Here is a 16,800-nt window from a genome sequence, read left to right as displayed (position 1 = left end):
TTATTTTATATTTTTTATTCCTTTATAGAATGAGATTCCCTAAGGCCTGACTATATTCATGTAGGAAAAGGGAAGGGGAGGGAGGCCTTTCTGTGGGGACCTCATTCATCCCTTTCTTGGGTGGTTCACCAAGCTCTCCCTCTTCCCCTGCTCTGTTCCCGGCCGCATGCCAGGCAGTGCTGGGGACACAGCTGTGACCAAGATAGCCCCAGGCCTGGACAACGATCACCCAGAGTGGGCAGGGTGGGGATGGGGGATGGTAACGGTGTGCCAGGCACTGTTTTAACTCATTTTATCTGCATCGCAACCCATGTGGTAGTGGCCATGATTGCTCCCGTTTTTGAGTCGGAGAAAGGCAAGGCTCAGAGACTTTAAGTAACTTGCCCAGGGTCACACAGCGGGTGGGATGTGCACCTAGGATCCGGGCTTTTAACTAGTAATGTCCAACTAATTGGTGTCGCCTGTGTGTCATTCCTCCTCTTTCTTCACTTTAATAGTACTTCTGGAAGGCTATTCTATTTCGGTACGTGGAGCTGCCTCTTTTTCTGAATTGTATCCCATGATGGATATCACCAAGTCCTGTAATTGCTGAGTACAGAGGTTGTTTTCACTTGTCCACCTTTACAAACAACATCCTGTGAATATCTCTACACACATTATTGAGCTCTGGTGGGAGAATTTCCATAGAACACATTTCAGATGATAGACTCCTGAGTCCAGGGAAATGTGCTTCAGGATTTTTTTTAAATATGCTGCCCGATTATTGTCTAAAATCCCTTTCAGTGTGCTCTCAACAATAGTTTGAGGGTGTCTACTTCCTCACTCCTTACTGACTCTGGTTAAAATAATCACCAGTCTTATAGGTGGAAACATAATACTTCATGTGGCTTCATTTGGCAGTCTAAAACTTATGGGTGAGGTTGAGCATATTTTCCTATGTTTATTCGCCTGTGCTTTTTATACCCATTGCCCATTTTTCAGTTGGATTATTCTTATTGAATTGTGAGAGGTCTTTGTATATGAGGGACACTGGATCCTTGTCACTTGTGTTGTTCAATTTTTTTATCCCTGTATTTGTTTTCCTTTTCGTTTCATTCATGGCTTTTATTTGCCATAAAGAGTTTAACTTTTACAATGTTAAAGGTTGCCTTTCATGGCTTCTGGGTTTTACAGCCTTCCTAGGAAGGCCTTCCCATCCAGCTGGTCCCTCACCTGATTCTGGGACTCGTTCTCTTGGTTGCAAAGTCCCTTGTGCTGCGCTTCCTTTATGCAGGCCCAGCACCCTCGCTCTCCCCAGCACTGTGCCTTCATCAGGTTGGCTTGTGGGGTGGGGAGAGAAGCCCACTGAGGCAGGCTCATCCAGACTTCAGGAGAGAGAACTGCCAGCCTTCAGCAACTGGTTGGTTTCTCTTTCTGGTCTTCCATCTTTCCTTCTCTTTTTGCCTGTGCCCCCCCGCCCAACTCTCTCTGCAGATTTCTACCTTCCACCTCTTGTCTGTCCCACCCCAAGTCCTATGCTAGACCCTTTACCTCATGGGCTTGTTTATGCTTCACAACTGCCTTCTGAGGTAGGTATTACTAGCACCCCCATTTTACAGATGAGGAGACTGAGGTGGAGGGAGGGTCCGTGTCCTGCCCACGGTCACACAGCTCCATGGCAGTCTCGCCGAGATTTGAACCCGGATCTGTCTAGCTTCCAACCTGCCCTCTTTGTTCTCCTCATGTACTAGTAGGGGAGAGGGGTGGTCAACAAACAGGAAGTCGGGAAAAGAGATACATACACACCGTGGATCTGTTTCCTGGCCGCAGCCTGAGGATTACACAGAATCAAGGAAGATCATAGTGTCCACAGATAAACTGGTTGGAAATTTTATCCATTTTTTTGCTTTTTGTTTTGCAAATCAGCTCACCTTGCCATCATAGAATACTCTTGAATTAACAGAGCAGGAAAAGCTCGATTTGAAACACGCACAGAAAAATGTTCATCCATAGGCCATCCCAAAAAAGAGGAACAGGTACCAACAACAGTAATAGCTAATGTAGTGTTCGCTCTGTGCTAGACACTGTCCTAAGCACTTTCTATGCCTCAATGCATTTAAACTTCACAGCGACCCCTGAGGATGGGTACTTTTATTACCCCCTATTTTACAGGTGAGAACACTGAGACCCAGAGAGTTAAAAGTGGCTTGCCCGATGCCAGAAGCTAGTTGAGTGTAGAGCTGGGTTTTCCACCTGGGTAGGCCGGCTCTAGAATCCCCCTGCCTCTTAAGATTATTGCATTTAATATATAATGTAGATCATATTGGTATTTGTACTGTTTCATATTAAGAGTTTTTTTTGTTTGTTTGTTTGTTTTTTAATGGAGTCACACAATAGTACATTCTTAAAGGCGGGTACTTTACTAATAACCCTGCCCCCACCTTTTTAGAGTAAACTCCAGGCCCAAGGTAGGGCTCGAACTCATGACCCAGGAGGTCACAGGTCGCCAGCTCTGCCAACTGAGCCAGCCAGGAGCCTCATATGAGCTCTTTTCGTCAGGAGCTTACCACATGCCAGAGGGTCTCAGGCTCTTCCCAAACCCACTGCTCCAGTCGAGCATTTCTGGAATTATCCAACTCCTATCTCGGGAGTCATGGTTTTGGGGTTCTGAGATTCTTATTTGGGGCTCCAATGCCTCCCCCGGCCCTGGGGGGCATCCTTAGGGGTACAGCGAGGGGGCATGGATGGGGTTTGGAGGGCTGGTGGCAGAATGTGGGGCAGGTAGCTTTCCACCTTTCTTACCGGCCCCCCCTCCCCCCCCTCAGATCCTGGTGGCTCTTAGACACCTTCACTTCAAGAACATCGTCCACTGTGACTTGAAACCGGAAAACGTGTTGTTGGCATCAGCCGACCCCTTTCCTCAGGTCAGTCATGGCCCAGCTTGACTTGGGGAAGTCCAGCTAACACCGGAGGCGGGTGGGGATTGTACCAATCAGGACAATTGGACACAGAGACTCACGATAACAATGGCTTAAATAAAACAGACGCTTGTTTCGCACTCATGTAGGGTCCAGCATAAGCATTTTGAGGTTGAAAAAGCAGTTCCTTAGGGTCAGGTACTTGGCTCCGGCTGTCTTGTTCTGGCCTATGATGTTCTAGCCTTTATGGTTCATGATGGTCACCATCATGTGACAAGTTGGTAGGAGGGAGAAGGAGGAAAGAAACGGTGGAAGAAATGGACACACCCACTTCCTTCCCGGACCGTGCGGAAGTTTACAAGGCACGTCTTCTAACATCCCATTGGCCAGGGCTAGGTCACGTGGTCATGGATGGCTGCAAGGGCGGCCGGGAGATGTAGTCTTTATTCGGCGTGGCCCTGCGGCCCATTCAATTCAAGATTTTTATTGTTAAGGGGGGAAATGGAGAACAGACATTGGGGGACAACTGGTAATTTCCTCTGTGGGTCTGTTAGGAAAACAGTTCTGATGAGCTTCGGGACTGGGCGGTGAGAACACCCCCCAAGGGCAGAACCAGATTGGGTAGCGGTGATGATTATAACAGATACAGTTTATTGAGTGCCTATTGTGTTTAAGGGCCTACAGGTTCTCATGTGGCCCTTCCACATCCCGTAAAGTTTTTGCTTTATCATCTGTGTTTTGCAAACACTGAGTTCATTTCATTTCAAAAGCCAGAGGTTCATTTTATTCAACTAAGAATTGCTGTGTGCCTACCATGTGCCAAGCTCCGTGTGGGGGCATCAGGAACTGCAGTAAGCAAAGACATCTCCTCTCTATGGCCAAGGAACATCCATCTCTACCAGCGGTTTACAGCTGGAGCGGTTTTGCCCCCTCGGGGACATGTGACAATGTTGGAGACATTTTTGGTTGTCACAGCTGTTGGGGGGCGGGGAAGGGTGCTGCTGGTATCTAGGGATACCAGATCCCACATTTTAGTAGCCACACTTAAAAAAGTAAAAAGAAACTGGTGACATTAACTTGAAAGGTTTTTTAAAATTCATTTCTGGGATGCCTGGGTGGCTCAGTTCGTTGAGCGTCTGTCTGCCTTCGGCTGGGGTAATGATCCCAGGGTCTTGGGATCGAGTCCCTCATGGGACTCCCTGCTCAACGGGGAGCCTGCTTCTCCCTCTCCCACTACCCCTCCCTCCTGCTTGTGCTGTCTCTCTCACACAAATAAGTAAATAAAACCTTTAAAAAAATAAAAAAATAAGTTATTTCTAAGTAATCTCTACCCCCAGTGTGGGGCTCAAACCCACAACCCCAAGATTAAGAATTGCAGGCTCCACTGACTGAGCCAGCCAGGAGCCCCTGATGATATTAACTTTAAAAATAATACTTTGTCCCAGTATATTCAAATATTATCATTTTAATGTATAATTGACATAAAAGTTATTAATGAAATGTTCTTTCTTTCTATACCACATCTTCAAAATCTGGTACTTAACACCTAGGACACATCGCAATTCAGATGTGAAATTTTTATCAGAAATATTTGACTTTGTGCTTCGATTTGAAAAAATTAGCAGTTGGAAAAGTAGACTGACATATCCAAGTTGTTCCAAGCATATTTAAAAGTTTTCCAATAACTAAGTCTAGGGTCTTTTTTTGTTTGTTTGTTTGTTTGTTTGTTAAAGATTTTATTTATTTGAGATTGAGAGAGAGAAAGAACGAGCACAGGGGAGGAGCAGGGGGAGAGAGAGAGAGAAACAGGAAGCCCGACAACAGGGCTTGATTCCAAGACCCAGAGATCACGACCTGAGCTGAAGGCAGACACTTAACTAACTAAGCCACCCAGCCGCCCCTGTTGGTTTTGTTTATAGTAAAAGATGATATTATTTTCATTAACATTTATTTTGGAAGGGACGCCTGGGTGGCTCAGTTGTTAAGCGTCCACCTTCGGCTCAGGTCATGATCCCAGTGTCCTGGGATCGAGTCCCACATCGGGCTCCCTGCTCAGCGGGAAGCCGGCTTCTTCCTCTACCTGTTGCTCCCGCTGCTTGTGCGTGCGTTCTCCCCCACTCTCTGTCAAATAAATAAATAAAATCTTTAAAAAAAAATTTATTTTGGAAGGGTAAAAGATTTTGACTGCCAGTGGAAACAGCTTACATAGACCTCATGGTTTCTTTCTGCTTCTGGAAGTCGTTCAGTTGTTAGTGGCAGCCTGGGAGGCAACATAGGATTAGTTTTTAAATGTAAATTAATGAAGATTAAATAAAATAAAAACTAATTTGTCAGTTGCTCTTGCCACATTTGAGTGCTCAGTAGCCACAAGGGGCCAGTGGCCACCATATTGGTCAGCACAGATCACAGAGGGAAGAGCAAATGTGGATCATGTTGTCACAAAAATAGAATTATATCCATAATGAGTTCTGTGACATGGTTCTCTGAGCTCACATAACTGTATAGCCCATTTGGAGGGTCAGAGGAAAGACTCTGAAGAAAGAGTGGGAGTCCGTTTTTTGGATGGACAAGTATTCCAGGCAGTGGGAACAGCCCAGGCAAAGGCCCTTGTCGCAAGATTATCTGTACTTTTTTTTTTAAACAACTTTACTGAGATATAATTCACACACTATATAATTCACTGATTCAGAGTATACAATTCAGGGGCTTCTGGGTGACTCAGTCAGTTAAGCATCTGACTTTTTTTTTTTAAGATTTTATTTATTTATTTGACACAGAGAGAGGGAACACAAGCAGGGGGAGTGGGAGAGGGAGAAGTAGGCTTCCCGCTGAGCAGGGAGCCCGATGCGGGACTCAATCCCTGGACCCCGGGATCATGATCTGAGCCGAACTCAGACGCTTAATGACTGAGCCACCCAGGCGCCCCAGCATCCAACTCTTGACCTCAGTTCAGGTCTTGATCTCAGGGTCGTGAGTTCAAGTCCCACACTGCGCTCCACACTGCGCTCCATGCTGGGCATGGAGCCTACTTGAAAGAAAGAAAGAAAGAAAGAGAGAGAGAGAGAGAGAGAGAGAGAGAGAGAAAGAAAGAAAGAAAGAAAGAAAGAAAGAAAGAAAGAAAGAAAGAGAGAAAGAGAGAGAGAGAGAAAGAGAGAAAGAGAGAAAGAGAGAGAGAGAGAGAAAGAAAGAAAGAAAGAAAGAAAAAGAAAGAAAAAGAAAGAAAGAAAGAAAGAAAAAGAAAGAAAGAAAGAAAGAAAGAAAAGTATACAATTCAGTGGCTTTTAGTGTATTCACAGAGTTGTGCAACCATCACCACAATCAGTTTTAGAACATTTCATCACCCCCCCAAAACAAACCCCTGTACCCCTTAGACATCATCCTCCAAACCCACCACTCCTCATCCCAACCACGAATCGACTTTTCTGTGGATTTGCCTCTTCTGGGCGTTTCGTATAAACAGAACATTCAGTAATAGCATATGTGGCCCTTTGTGACTGGTTTCTTTCACTTAGTTCATGTTTTCAGAGTTCATTTATGTGGTAGCATGGATCAGTCCTTCCGTTTCTTTTAACAGCCAAGTAATATTCCATTGTAGCATCTGGAGAAAAGAGTGGATCTTTGAAAAGGAAAGGATCTTACGACAGGACAGTATGGCTGTCACATCGAGTCAGGGGTTGGGCTCTGGCTGTTTTTGAGGGCAGGCAACAAAGACTTGGGGCTTCAAGGGTTTTGGACTCCATCTGGAGAGCCATAGTGAGCCACAGAAGGATTTTGAGCAGGGGAGGAACAATACATGAACAGAGAGGCAGCGCGGAGGTGGTACTGCCTATGAACGTGGTAGGAAGGAGAGCAGGACCTTGAACCCGGGTGTGGCTGGCTCCAAAGCCTGTCTGTGACCCTTGAGTGCCTCCACCATCAAGGGAAAGGTGGGCGTATACCTGTTACCGACTGCTGGCCATCACGGTCAGCAGTTTACACGCGGGGTCCCATTTAATCCCCAGGGAAGCCTGAGAGGAAGCTGCTATTAACAGCCCTGATACAGGTGACGCGGCTGGGGCCGAGAGAAATTAGCTCCTGCCCCTGAGACCAGTGAGGCTCTCTCTGAGCCAGACACCGAGCCCTGCACTTTCCATGTATGTTTTCATTCAACCCATACAACCACCCTTTAAGGTAGGGATTTTTCAGATCACCGCTGTGCAAAAGAGGAACTAGAGGCACGAGGTGGTTAAGAGACCTGTTCAGTGTGGCGGAAGTACAGGGACAGGTGGCACTTATTAAGCGCTCATGGCATACTGAGGAAACAGTTTCCATACATGGGAAACTGAGGCACAGGGAGGAAGTCACTCGACCAAGGTCCCTCGACCAGTGAGGGGAGAAACTCAGTTTTCTCTGGAACGCCATGGAGGGCGTGGGGCTGGGTCACTGGGCACGGGGCAGCCTTAACGCTCCTTCGGACCCTCCACCCCACGCCCTCTGCAGGTGAAGCTGTGTGACTTCGGCTTCGCGCGCATCATCGGCGAGAAGTCGTTCCGGCGCTCGGTGGTGGGCACCCCTGCCTACCTGGCGCCCGAGGTGCTGCTCAACCAGGGCTACAACCGCTCGCTGGACATGTGGTCGGTGGGCGTGATCATGTACGTCAGCCTCAGTGGCACGTTCCCCTTCAACGAGGACGAGGACATCAAAGACCAGATCCAGAACGCCGCCTTCATGTACCCAGCCTGCCCCTGGAGCCGCATCTCCTCCGGAGGTGGGTGGGGGCGGGATGGGGCGGGGGGGTGGGCGGGGCCATAGGAGGTGGGCCCGGAAACAGCCTGGCTGTGGGGGTGGAGCCTGGCGGTGGGTGGGGCCACAGGGCGGGCGGTCCTTTAAACGGTGAGGTACCTTGGACCAGGAAGCTTGGGGCAGGGACTCAGGCGTGTGTATGGAACTGGTCAGGCCTAGTTCCCAGTTCACAGGAAACGAAGTGCTCCAGGAGCGCTGAGACAGACCCCTGGCGCTTTGGGGGCCGAACAGGGTTTGGCCTGTCTAAGGCGGGACCAGGAGAGGGACTACTAGACCTGAGGAAGCCATACAGCCGGGGTGGCCAGGAGAAGGGGTGGATCCTTCCTCCCAAGGCATCGGCTGGGGCCCGGAGTCTTTGGGGTTACGACCCCGAAAGTGTTAGCCTTTCAAAAGCAGTGGTGCCGGAGAGCAGGGTTGAGGAACAAGGGCTGCGCTAATTTGCTGGGTGCTGGGCAGACTTGGGCCCGGGGCCGGGGGCAGGTCCGGTGATGAAGGGACCTGGTTTAGGAGCGTGGCGAGAGGAGGGGCAGGGTCATGGAGGGTTTCTGAGGCTGTCCAGAAAGACCCATCCTGAGACCAAAATCACCTGGACCTGTGAAGAGGAGCGAGTGGGGGGAAGCTTAAGGGTAGGGTGCAAGGAGAGGGGAGTCAGGCCTGAGGCGGTCACTGGGATCCAGGGGCTCTGCTGTTGTGGCCGGGTAGTGGTACTGGGGCTTGTGACTTGGGCCTCAGAAAGTTCCCTCGGGAGGCCTATAATGTTGGGGCCCAAACAGGTGTAGGGGTGGGCCTACAGTGGGGCCAAGATCCCGGCGCATGTTAGGAAGCTGTAAGAACAAGGGGCAGGCCCTAGAGCCGGGGAGCTCAGGAAGACAGACGGAGGATGGGAAGGAGGTTAGAAGACAATCACTATTCATAACAGTTTATTCAACAAGCATGTTGAGTGCCTACTGTGGGCCCGGTACTGACTGTCCTAGGTCCTGGGAATACTGGGATGAGTTGGAAAGAAGGGGTCGTGCAGGAAGAAGGTTGTCGAGGAGGGAAGGAACCTAGAGGGATATGGCCTCATGGAGCAGAAAGAGAGGGGGATGACATGGGGGTTAGTGCAGGAAAAGGTGGCAGCAGTGGGCGCAAGAGAGGTAAGCACTAAGTGATAAGAATGGATTCACGAGTACTGGAGTAATACTGGAGGTCCTCAGCGTTGTGTTTTGGGACCTGCTCTGGAGTCTCAGTAAAAGTGCATCAGGTATGCGAGAATGAATTTGGTGTGGATGGACATGTGTGAGGGAGGCCGTGTGGACAAGGCCTATACTCAAGAGGGCTTCACACAGTGAGGCCTTGTCCTTCAAGACTTCTGATCAAGGAGACAGCCTCGGATGAGTGCCGGCTTGTCTTGAATGCCTGACACTCGCTAATTTTTTTTTCCTAAAGAACAGGCCTATCTCTGAGCCTCAGCAGGAAACCACTGACTGACTGCCTTTTTTTTTTTTAAGATTTTATTTATTTATTTGAGACAGAGAGAATGAGAGAGAGAGAGAGAGAGAGAGCACGCACATGAAAGGAGGGAGGGTCAGAGGGAGAAGCAGACTCCCTGCCGAGCAGGGAGCCCGATGCGGGACTCGATCCAGGGACTCCAGGATCATGACCTGAGCCGAAGGCAGTCGCTTAACCAACTGAGCCAGCCACCCAGACGCCCCGACTGACTGCCTTCTAATAATGTTGTTTTATTTTCATTTTATTTTTGTGAACATGGCAAGTGATCTTTGGATTTTCATTGGCCGGGGTGATATAATATTTCCATTACAAATAAATTTATTTTCCCCTTAAGTTTTTCAAGGGGAAAATGAATTTTTAAAAAAGTGAAGTGATTTAAAGCCAAATGTTACCGATTTTTGCTTTGATCAAATACTGACGTGACTCAAATTTTTAAATATACAGAAGGGTCTGCAGTGAAAATCTTCCCTCACTCCTTTGTCTGCCATTCTTCCCAAAGGCAATGGCTATTACAAGTCTTTTAAATATGTACAAGCAAATATATGGACATATATTCTTTTATTTCCTCCTTTTACACAAGTGGCAGTGTACTATACATGCCGCTTTTTAACTTGCATTGTCCTCTTCACCGTATATCTTGGACCAATGGTTTGGCTTAAAGAAAAAATATATATATTTTAAAATATTTTATTTATTTATTTATTTGAGAGGGAGAGCGTGTGTGAGCAGGGAGAGGGGCAGAGGGAGAGGGAGAGAGAGAATCTCAAGCCGACTCCACGCTGAGCACAGAGCCCCATGCAGGGCTCAATCCCACGACCCTGAAATCATGACCTGAGCCAAAATCAAGAGTCGGTCGCCCAGCCAACTGAGCCACCCAGGCGCCCCTGACTTAAAGAAAAATATTAAGTGAAGAATAGTACAGGTGCACCTGTGTGTACCTATGACAAAACTTACGGAGGTGACATAGAGATGGGGAAACTGAGGGAGAGGCTTGGTGAAGACATGTAGGAGCTAATGTGCATGCAGCGTCGGGGGAGAGGTGGACAAAATGGTAATTTAATGAGGAAATGAGTGGGTGAGCGATTGGTGCCGGTGAGGCTTCCAGGCCAGCTGGGCCAGTGCAGAAGGCAGGCCCGGATGGTAGCAGGTCGGCTGGAGTGGCCTGTTGGAGGAGGGGCGGCCCCTACCGCGCAGGGCTTGAACTGTGTGTCTCCTTCCCGCGCAGCCATTGACCTCATCAACAACCTGCTGCAGGTGAAGATGCGCAAGCGCTACAGCGTGGACAAGTCTCTCAGCCACCCCTGGTTACAGGTGATGCAGGGGGCGGGGCTCGAGAGGAGCGGGGAGGGAGGTCTCATTGGTTGGTTTGGAGGAAGGGGTGGAGCCCGATGGCTTATTGGCTGTGTAGGTGGTGAAGGCTGCAGGTACATTTTCCGTGGATCCGGAGCGTGGCTGAGCCTCCTATTGGCTGGGCTGTAGAGGAGGCGGAGCTGAATTTCTATTGGCTGGGCAGGTTGCGAAGGGTGTGGCTTCACCTTCATTGATCCCGGGTCTGGCACTGGCAGGGCAGGGGCGCAGCTCAGCCGCCATGGGTCGTGCTCTGTGCAAGCTAACCCCTGTTCTCCCGGGCCCAGGAGTACCAGACGTGGCTGGACCTCCGAGAGCTGGAGGGGAAGATGGGCGAGCGGTACATCACGCACGAGAGTGACGACGCGCGCTGGGAGCAGTTCGTGGCAGAGCACCCTCTGCCCGGGCTCGGGCTGCCCCCGGATGGGGACTTCGGCGGGGCCCTCCCGCCGCAGGACCGCGAGATGCAGGGGCTGGCCGAGCGCATCAGCATCCTCTGAGGTGTCGTGCTCGCACCTTGGCTGCCCCATGATGCTGTCCTCCGGTCCCCGGAGAGCGCCCCTCCGCACCATCTCAGCGAGGAACTGTTCTAAACAGAAGCGGCTTTCTGCCCAAAATGGATGGGACACACCCCAGGAGAGGAGCAGGGTGGGGGCCCGTGGCGGGTCAGGGATAGTTATTTCCAACCTGAACTCCCCAGCAATTAAAACGAACTCATCTCTGGCCCCATGGCCTCGGTCTCTGGCCACACCGCACTCTCTATCATGAGTCTGTTCACCAAGATGGAGTTCCCCTGGAAAGAGGACTGTCTGAGAAGGAGGCGGCAGGGAGGGGGGGATGGGAGAGGTGGGAGAGAGAGGCTGAAGGCGGAGGAGTTTTGGAAGGAGGACCAACTGGGGTGGGAAATCTGGAGGGAGGACTAGAAGGGGGAAGATAGGAAGGGTAGCAGCAGGAGGACAGGGAAGAGAAAAGCACGAGGAGTTGGAGATGGAAGGAGTATGCCAGGTGGGGGAGATGGATGGATGGAGGAGCATGACTAGAGGGAGAGAGGGTTGAGAGCAAAGTAATCCCATGGCTTGTTTGATCCACTTTTTTGGTCAGTGGTATTACTACTAATCACAACTACTAATAACGACAATGCCATTAGCGCAAGTCTGGTCCATAGTAGAAACCTGATCCACAATATTTAGTATTTTAAATTGATGCAATGACTTCTCTACACACCAAATGTGCTCATTCACTAATTCATTCATTTGTCACGCTGGGTGCTGGGCGATGCTGGGGACATGGTGGTGCCTGAGAGCCCAGACCCTTCCCTCAGGGGGTTCACCATCCCGTGGAGAGACAGACCTGTCTGGGGACAGTGATGACCCAGAGTGGGTGAGACTGGGATGGGGGAGTCCAGAAGGGTGGGGCAGCTTTGAGCGAGCCTGAGGGTCAGGAAGGTGGGTCTTCTGATCTGACTTCTCAAACTTCATCTTGGCTCCGAGGTTGTAGGCAGAGGGAACATCTCTCCACCTTTGACCCCTGACCTCCAGATTCTCCAGCTCCTCATTGTCACAGCTGAGGGCAAGCGATTGGAGCGTGCACTAAACAAGCCCTTTCTAAACACTCAGACTTCCACACCATAAAGACTTCCCTGAACCCTGGGAAAATGGGCTAGTACAGGGAGCTTACTCTCTGAGGCTTCCTGGTGTATGTTAGCTCGCCCGTCTGCTGGTTGGCTCCAGAGCTACAGCTCTTTGATTTAAAGAAGCGCAGAGGGGCGCCTGGGTGGCTCAGTCGGTTAAGTGTCTGCCTTTGGCTCAGGTCATGATCCTGGGATCGAGCCCCACTTCAGGCTCCTTGCTCAGCAGGGAGCCTGCCTCTCCCTCTCCTCCCCGCTCATGCTCTCTTGTCACTATCTCTGTCTCTCTCAAATAAATCAAATCTTTAAAATAAAGAGGCTCAGATGAGCCTCAGTCAGTGAGGATCTCCAAATGAACAAGAATGCCGTTGAGGCATAATGCGAGCTAATAATATTGGGAAATATTGGAATCTCTTCAACGGCATCCTCAATGCCTCTCCCTCTAAAACTGACTGGCCTAAGATCCAAGGGGGTAGACAACAGAGACACAACTCCATCTCCAGTGATAGAACCAAGCTAAGAAGTGCATGGACCAAATACTCAGGTCCGGTGCTGAATAAACACACTGCTTCTATCTTGACCACCAGTTTCGTTAACACCCTGAGACCAGAAATTAGAGATATGATCATAAACATAAACTTAGGGGCACCTGGCTGGCTCAATCGCAAGAACGGGCGACTCTTGATCTCCGGGTCGTGAGTTCAAGCCCCACGTTGGGTATAGAGATGACTTAAATGAATAAATAAATAAAAACTTAAAGGAAAAACCCCATAGGGCGCCTGGGTGGCTCAGTTGGTTAAGCGTCTGCCTTCAGGTCATGATCCCAGGGTCCTGGGATCAAGTGCCACATAGGGCTCTTTGCTCAGCGGGGAGTCTGCTTCTCCCTCTGCCCCTCCCCCCACTCATGCGAGCGCGCGCGCTCTCTCTCGAAAAAAAATAAAATAAAATCGTAAAAAAAAAAAATCCATGATGTCAGATGGGAAAATACTGATTGCAGAATTCCATGAGATAGTGCAACATCATGAGGATGTCATGGCAAATCAAATCAAAGCCACATAATGTCACTTAAGGCCCCACAACTTAAACAATTAGAGAAGAAAAAGCCCATCCTATCACGGCTATCGGATACCACCAATCCTGATCTTGACAGAGGCACAAACTTGTAGGGGGTAAAATTTCGTTTTTCCAAGGATTCCCTCCTGGCAGGCTTTCTCTGTGCCTATAAATACCCCCTCAAGCCACAGGTGAAATGACTATCCCCATTAGTGGGTATCCTACCCCATTTTAGACACAGGGGCCACACCCTCCCCATAAATATCTCCCAGCCCCCCCCCCCCCCGGTCAGTACACAGCAATGATTAAGATGAATCCCACAGTTTGCCACGTGTTTACGCTTGTCTAAGTCACTCTGTGACTCATTAGGCCCCCTTACTACCCAGCACGGTTTATACCCAAACTACTCCAAGAAACCTTTCAGGAAGGGATATTCTTTCCATCTGGAACGTCAAGATTTCATGTTCACAAGAGAGCCCATGTCTCGAAGTTCCGGACTACTCCTATCCATCTCAGCCCGCTACCCCTCCTACTCCCCTGCCCACCCCCCAAAAAACCCCATCAAACTCTCCCTCAAGCCCACATATTCAAGACACGCCGCCCCGCATTCTGATTCTCTTTGGGCCTCAGCAACATAGGGTGCATCTTGGAGGCTGAACCTCTCTCCAAGTGGAAGTAGAACCGTCATGCCCTTCCTGAAACTGACTTCACAGGCCTCCACTTGTCACTCGGGGTCTCCCATCCCCACTCCCAGACCCCAGACGCTGCAGCACTCCCACCTTGTCCGTCTAGAACCCCAGTGTTACCATGGGGATATGGCTAGTCCAAGACCCGTAGGCCATAATAAAATAGTCAAACTTAGGTTCCCGTGAGTTCCCACTCCAAACACTGTCCTGGCCTCTCTCTACCTTCCAGCACCCTCCACTTTACTGGATTAACACCTCCTCTACACATTCTTTCATATCCCTCTATGTCTGATTCACAATCTTTTTGTTTTCACCTGGGAAAGTCAACAATACACGGGGACAGGTGTGCCTCAAGAGTTCACCGAAGCCCCTCCTTACTTTTCTGGGACTCTGAATGCTAATTTGTGGGATGTGGTTTTCCCTCGCAATACCCTTCAAATCCAAAATGTGGCTGATCCCTCACCCAGCTCACTCTCTGACACTCAATACTTACCCCAAGCCCTTGCTTACAGGGACACAAGGTATCTAGGGAAGGATTACAGCCCCGTAAGGCACGCTATCTAGGACATGACTTTGCACCCGAAGGCTAACTTTATCCACAGAATGAATTTATCCCATCGTTAATTTCCCCTTTTACCCAAGACTAAAACGCAACTCCAGTGGTTTCTGGGCCTGTTATGGGTTGAATTGTGTCCACCCCCCCCAAAAAAAGGTATGTTGAATCCTCTCCCCCAGTACCTCAGAATGTGACCCGATTTGGAAATAGGATGGTTGCAGATGGATTGAGCACCATCCCCTCAAAGACCCCTCCCAACTCACCGCTTGATTGTCACAGCAAAACTCTCCCTATCCCTAGCATCTATGAGTCAGGATTTATGTGCTCCTTCCACAACTTCCCCAACGGCCCCTTCAGGGGACTCAGTCTCCGGAAACTTTTATGTGGTAAATGACATGGTGACAACCCTAATGGCAGGAACCACCTCCTCACTGAACTCACCCAGATTTTCCAGCTATCAAAATATTGCTGATCCCGAGTCAACTGGTGCCGCTCACAATTTCTCTTGGTATCAGTGGCATCACCCGTCTTGTGACTCATTTCATGGTCCCAGTTCTGTCCCTGCATCTTCTCCTTGGTTTTCCACCTTTTTTCTTAAAAATATTTTCTTTATTTATTTGAGAGAGAGAGAGCGTGTGCGCAGCAGAGAGGGAGAGAGAGGGAGAGGCAGACTCCCCACTGAGCGGGGAGCCCAATGTGGGGCTCGATCCCAGGACCCCCAGGATCATGACCCGAGCCGAAGGCAGACGCTTAACCAACTGAGCCACTCAGGTGCCCCTGGTCTTTCACCTTTAATCAACATTTAAAACAACAACAACAACAACAACAAACCTCACAACATTTATTTTCTGACCCCTCAAATAAATAAGACAATTATTTCCATGAGTCTTGGGATTGCCCCCAGTGATGTGTATTTTATGCGTAAAGATTTTGCAGACTGATATCTACCTACCAGAAACTGGACTGGCTTCTGTTATCTTGCCAATCCTGTCAGTCCTTCTCAGGGTTTTGAGTCCTCTTCATTCTATCAATGTCTAAACTTCACTCTTTCTTCTTCAAAGCCCCACCCAATTTCCCACAAACATAAGAGATCTGCCACATCCTGTGAAGGCTGAAAGTCACCACGCAGACACACGATCCAGTATGACCATGACCCCTTCTTTCATTAGCATCCAAAGGAGGCTTGGAACAAGAAGCCAAATGCTTAGCAGTAAGCTCCGAGGATTTCATACGGCCTCCAACCGGGTTTGGGCAACTTCAGTACCAGGTTAGGGACTTCCAAGGGAAGGACTTGTGTGCTCTCGTTGGAAGCTACTGCTGCACATTCATTTCTGGGGACTCCTCAGACCTGATCATCATCGGCAAGAACATCAAGAGGCCACCGAGGAAATCTGCAGAATTGTGACCGCTGATCTGACTCCATCAACTAAGGATCTCTCTGTACCTCCTTCTGCGAACCCTTGCAACTGGCTGCCCTCGGGCCTCCAATCTTGGTGTTACTCCCTTATTCAACCATTAATAATTCTCTTTTTATTGCTCTCCCTAGGAATACCCATCTGTGAATGCCCAGTGACCAAAACCTAAAACCATTCCAGATCCAACATTTTATGCAAGAAATGGTTCAACGGGCTTTGCACGAACAGCAGAGATGAAAGCCCAACCCTGACGTCACCCCAGACACTAACTACTAAGAAAATCTCGTTTGAGAGCAAGCTCCCCAGAACCACCTATCATGAATCCCGATCATCTCCCCACTGTTGGCAAATTAAGACTGTTTAAGGAAAGTCTAGGTCTGTCTTAAACAAGAGGGGGAGTGAATATACTTCGTCGATACTAAAGTCCAGGCTCATTTTTCTCCTTGGGATTATTTTGTACTTATTTATCAGACCCTTCTGTGGCTCTTTATAAATGGAAGGCACTGGACAGATATCTCACTCAGTCCTTAGAATGCCTGGATAAGGTAGGCAGTATTATGATCCCCATCATACAGATAAGGACACTGAGGCACAGAGGTTAAGCAAGTTTCCCAAGGTCACACAGTTAGAAAGTGGCAGGGGCTGGGGCTCCGCCCCCCCTCCCCCGCCCCGCCCCGCCCCTGGCATTCGGGTTCCAGAGTCTTGGTTCTCAATGGTTATCACTGCCTCTCCGGCTTACGACCGGATGTCTTCTGGTGCCATAAAAGAGGGGGTCATAAAAGAGGGAAGTTCTCACATGATCTTCTGGGCCCCAGCTTTTAGGGAATCAAGGTCTGTCTGAGAAATGGGTACGAATCTTGGAGCTAGATCTCCAAGGTTGTAGGGACACACACTCGGCGTAGTGACATAGGCTGGCCGCCTGAGGGGGCGCCAGCCCGGCTCGCGG

At 49.4% G+C, this 16,800-nt stretch overlaps 1 protein-coding gene across 7 annotated transcripts in view; it reads left to right on the top strand.

Annotated features, from left to right (window-relative positions):
* PRKD2 (protein kinase D2) overlaps positions 1–11,268 on the top strand; it is a 36,193-nt gene extending 24,925 nt beyond the window's left edge. For all 7 annotated transcript variants that reach the window (XM_027619137.2, XM_027619143.1, XM_027619141.1 and 4 more), the window contains 4 exons: positions 2,805–2,903; positions 7,377–7,644; positions 10,396–10,481; positions 10,805–11,268. In XM_027619137.2, the coding sequence (XP_027474938.1) occupies positions 2,805–2,903; positions 7,377–7,644; positions 10,396–10,481; positions 10,805–11,017 (666 nt within the window). In that variant the 3' untranslated portion in view covers positions 11,018–11,268. The remainder of the gene's footprint in view (positions 1–2,804; positions 2,904–7,376; positions 7,645–10,395; positions 10,482–10,804) is intronic.
* The last annotated feature ends 5,532 nt before the right edge of the window (positions 11,269–16,800 follow it).

This window comes from Zalophus californianus, chromosome 17 (genome assembly GCF_009762305.2).
Source record: "Zalophus californianus isolate mZalCal1 chromosome 17, mZalCal1.pri.v2, whole genome shotgun sequence".
NCBI lineage: Eukaryota > Metazoa > Chordata > Mammalia > Carnivora > Otariidae > Zalophus > Zalophus californianus.
This window is presented reverse-complemented; position numbering and strand designations above follow the sequence as displayed.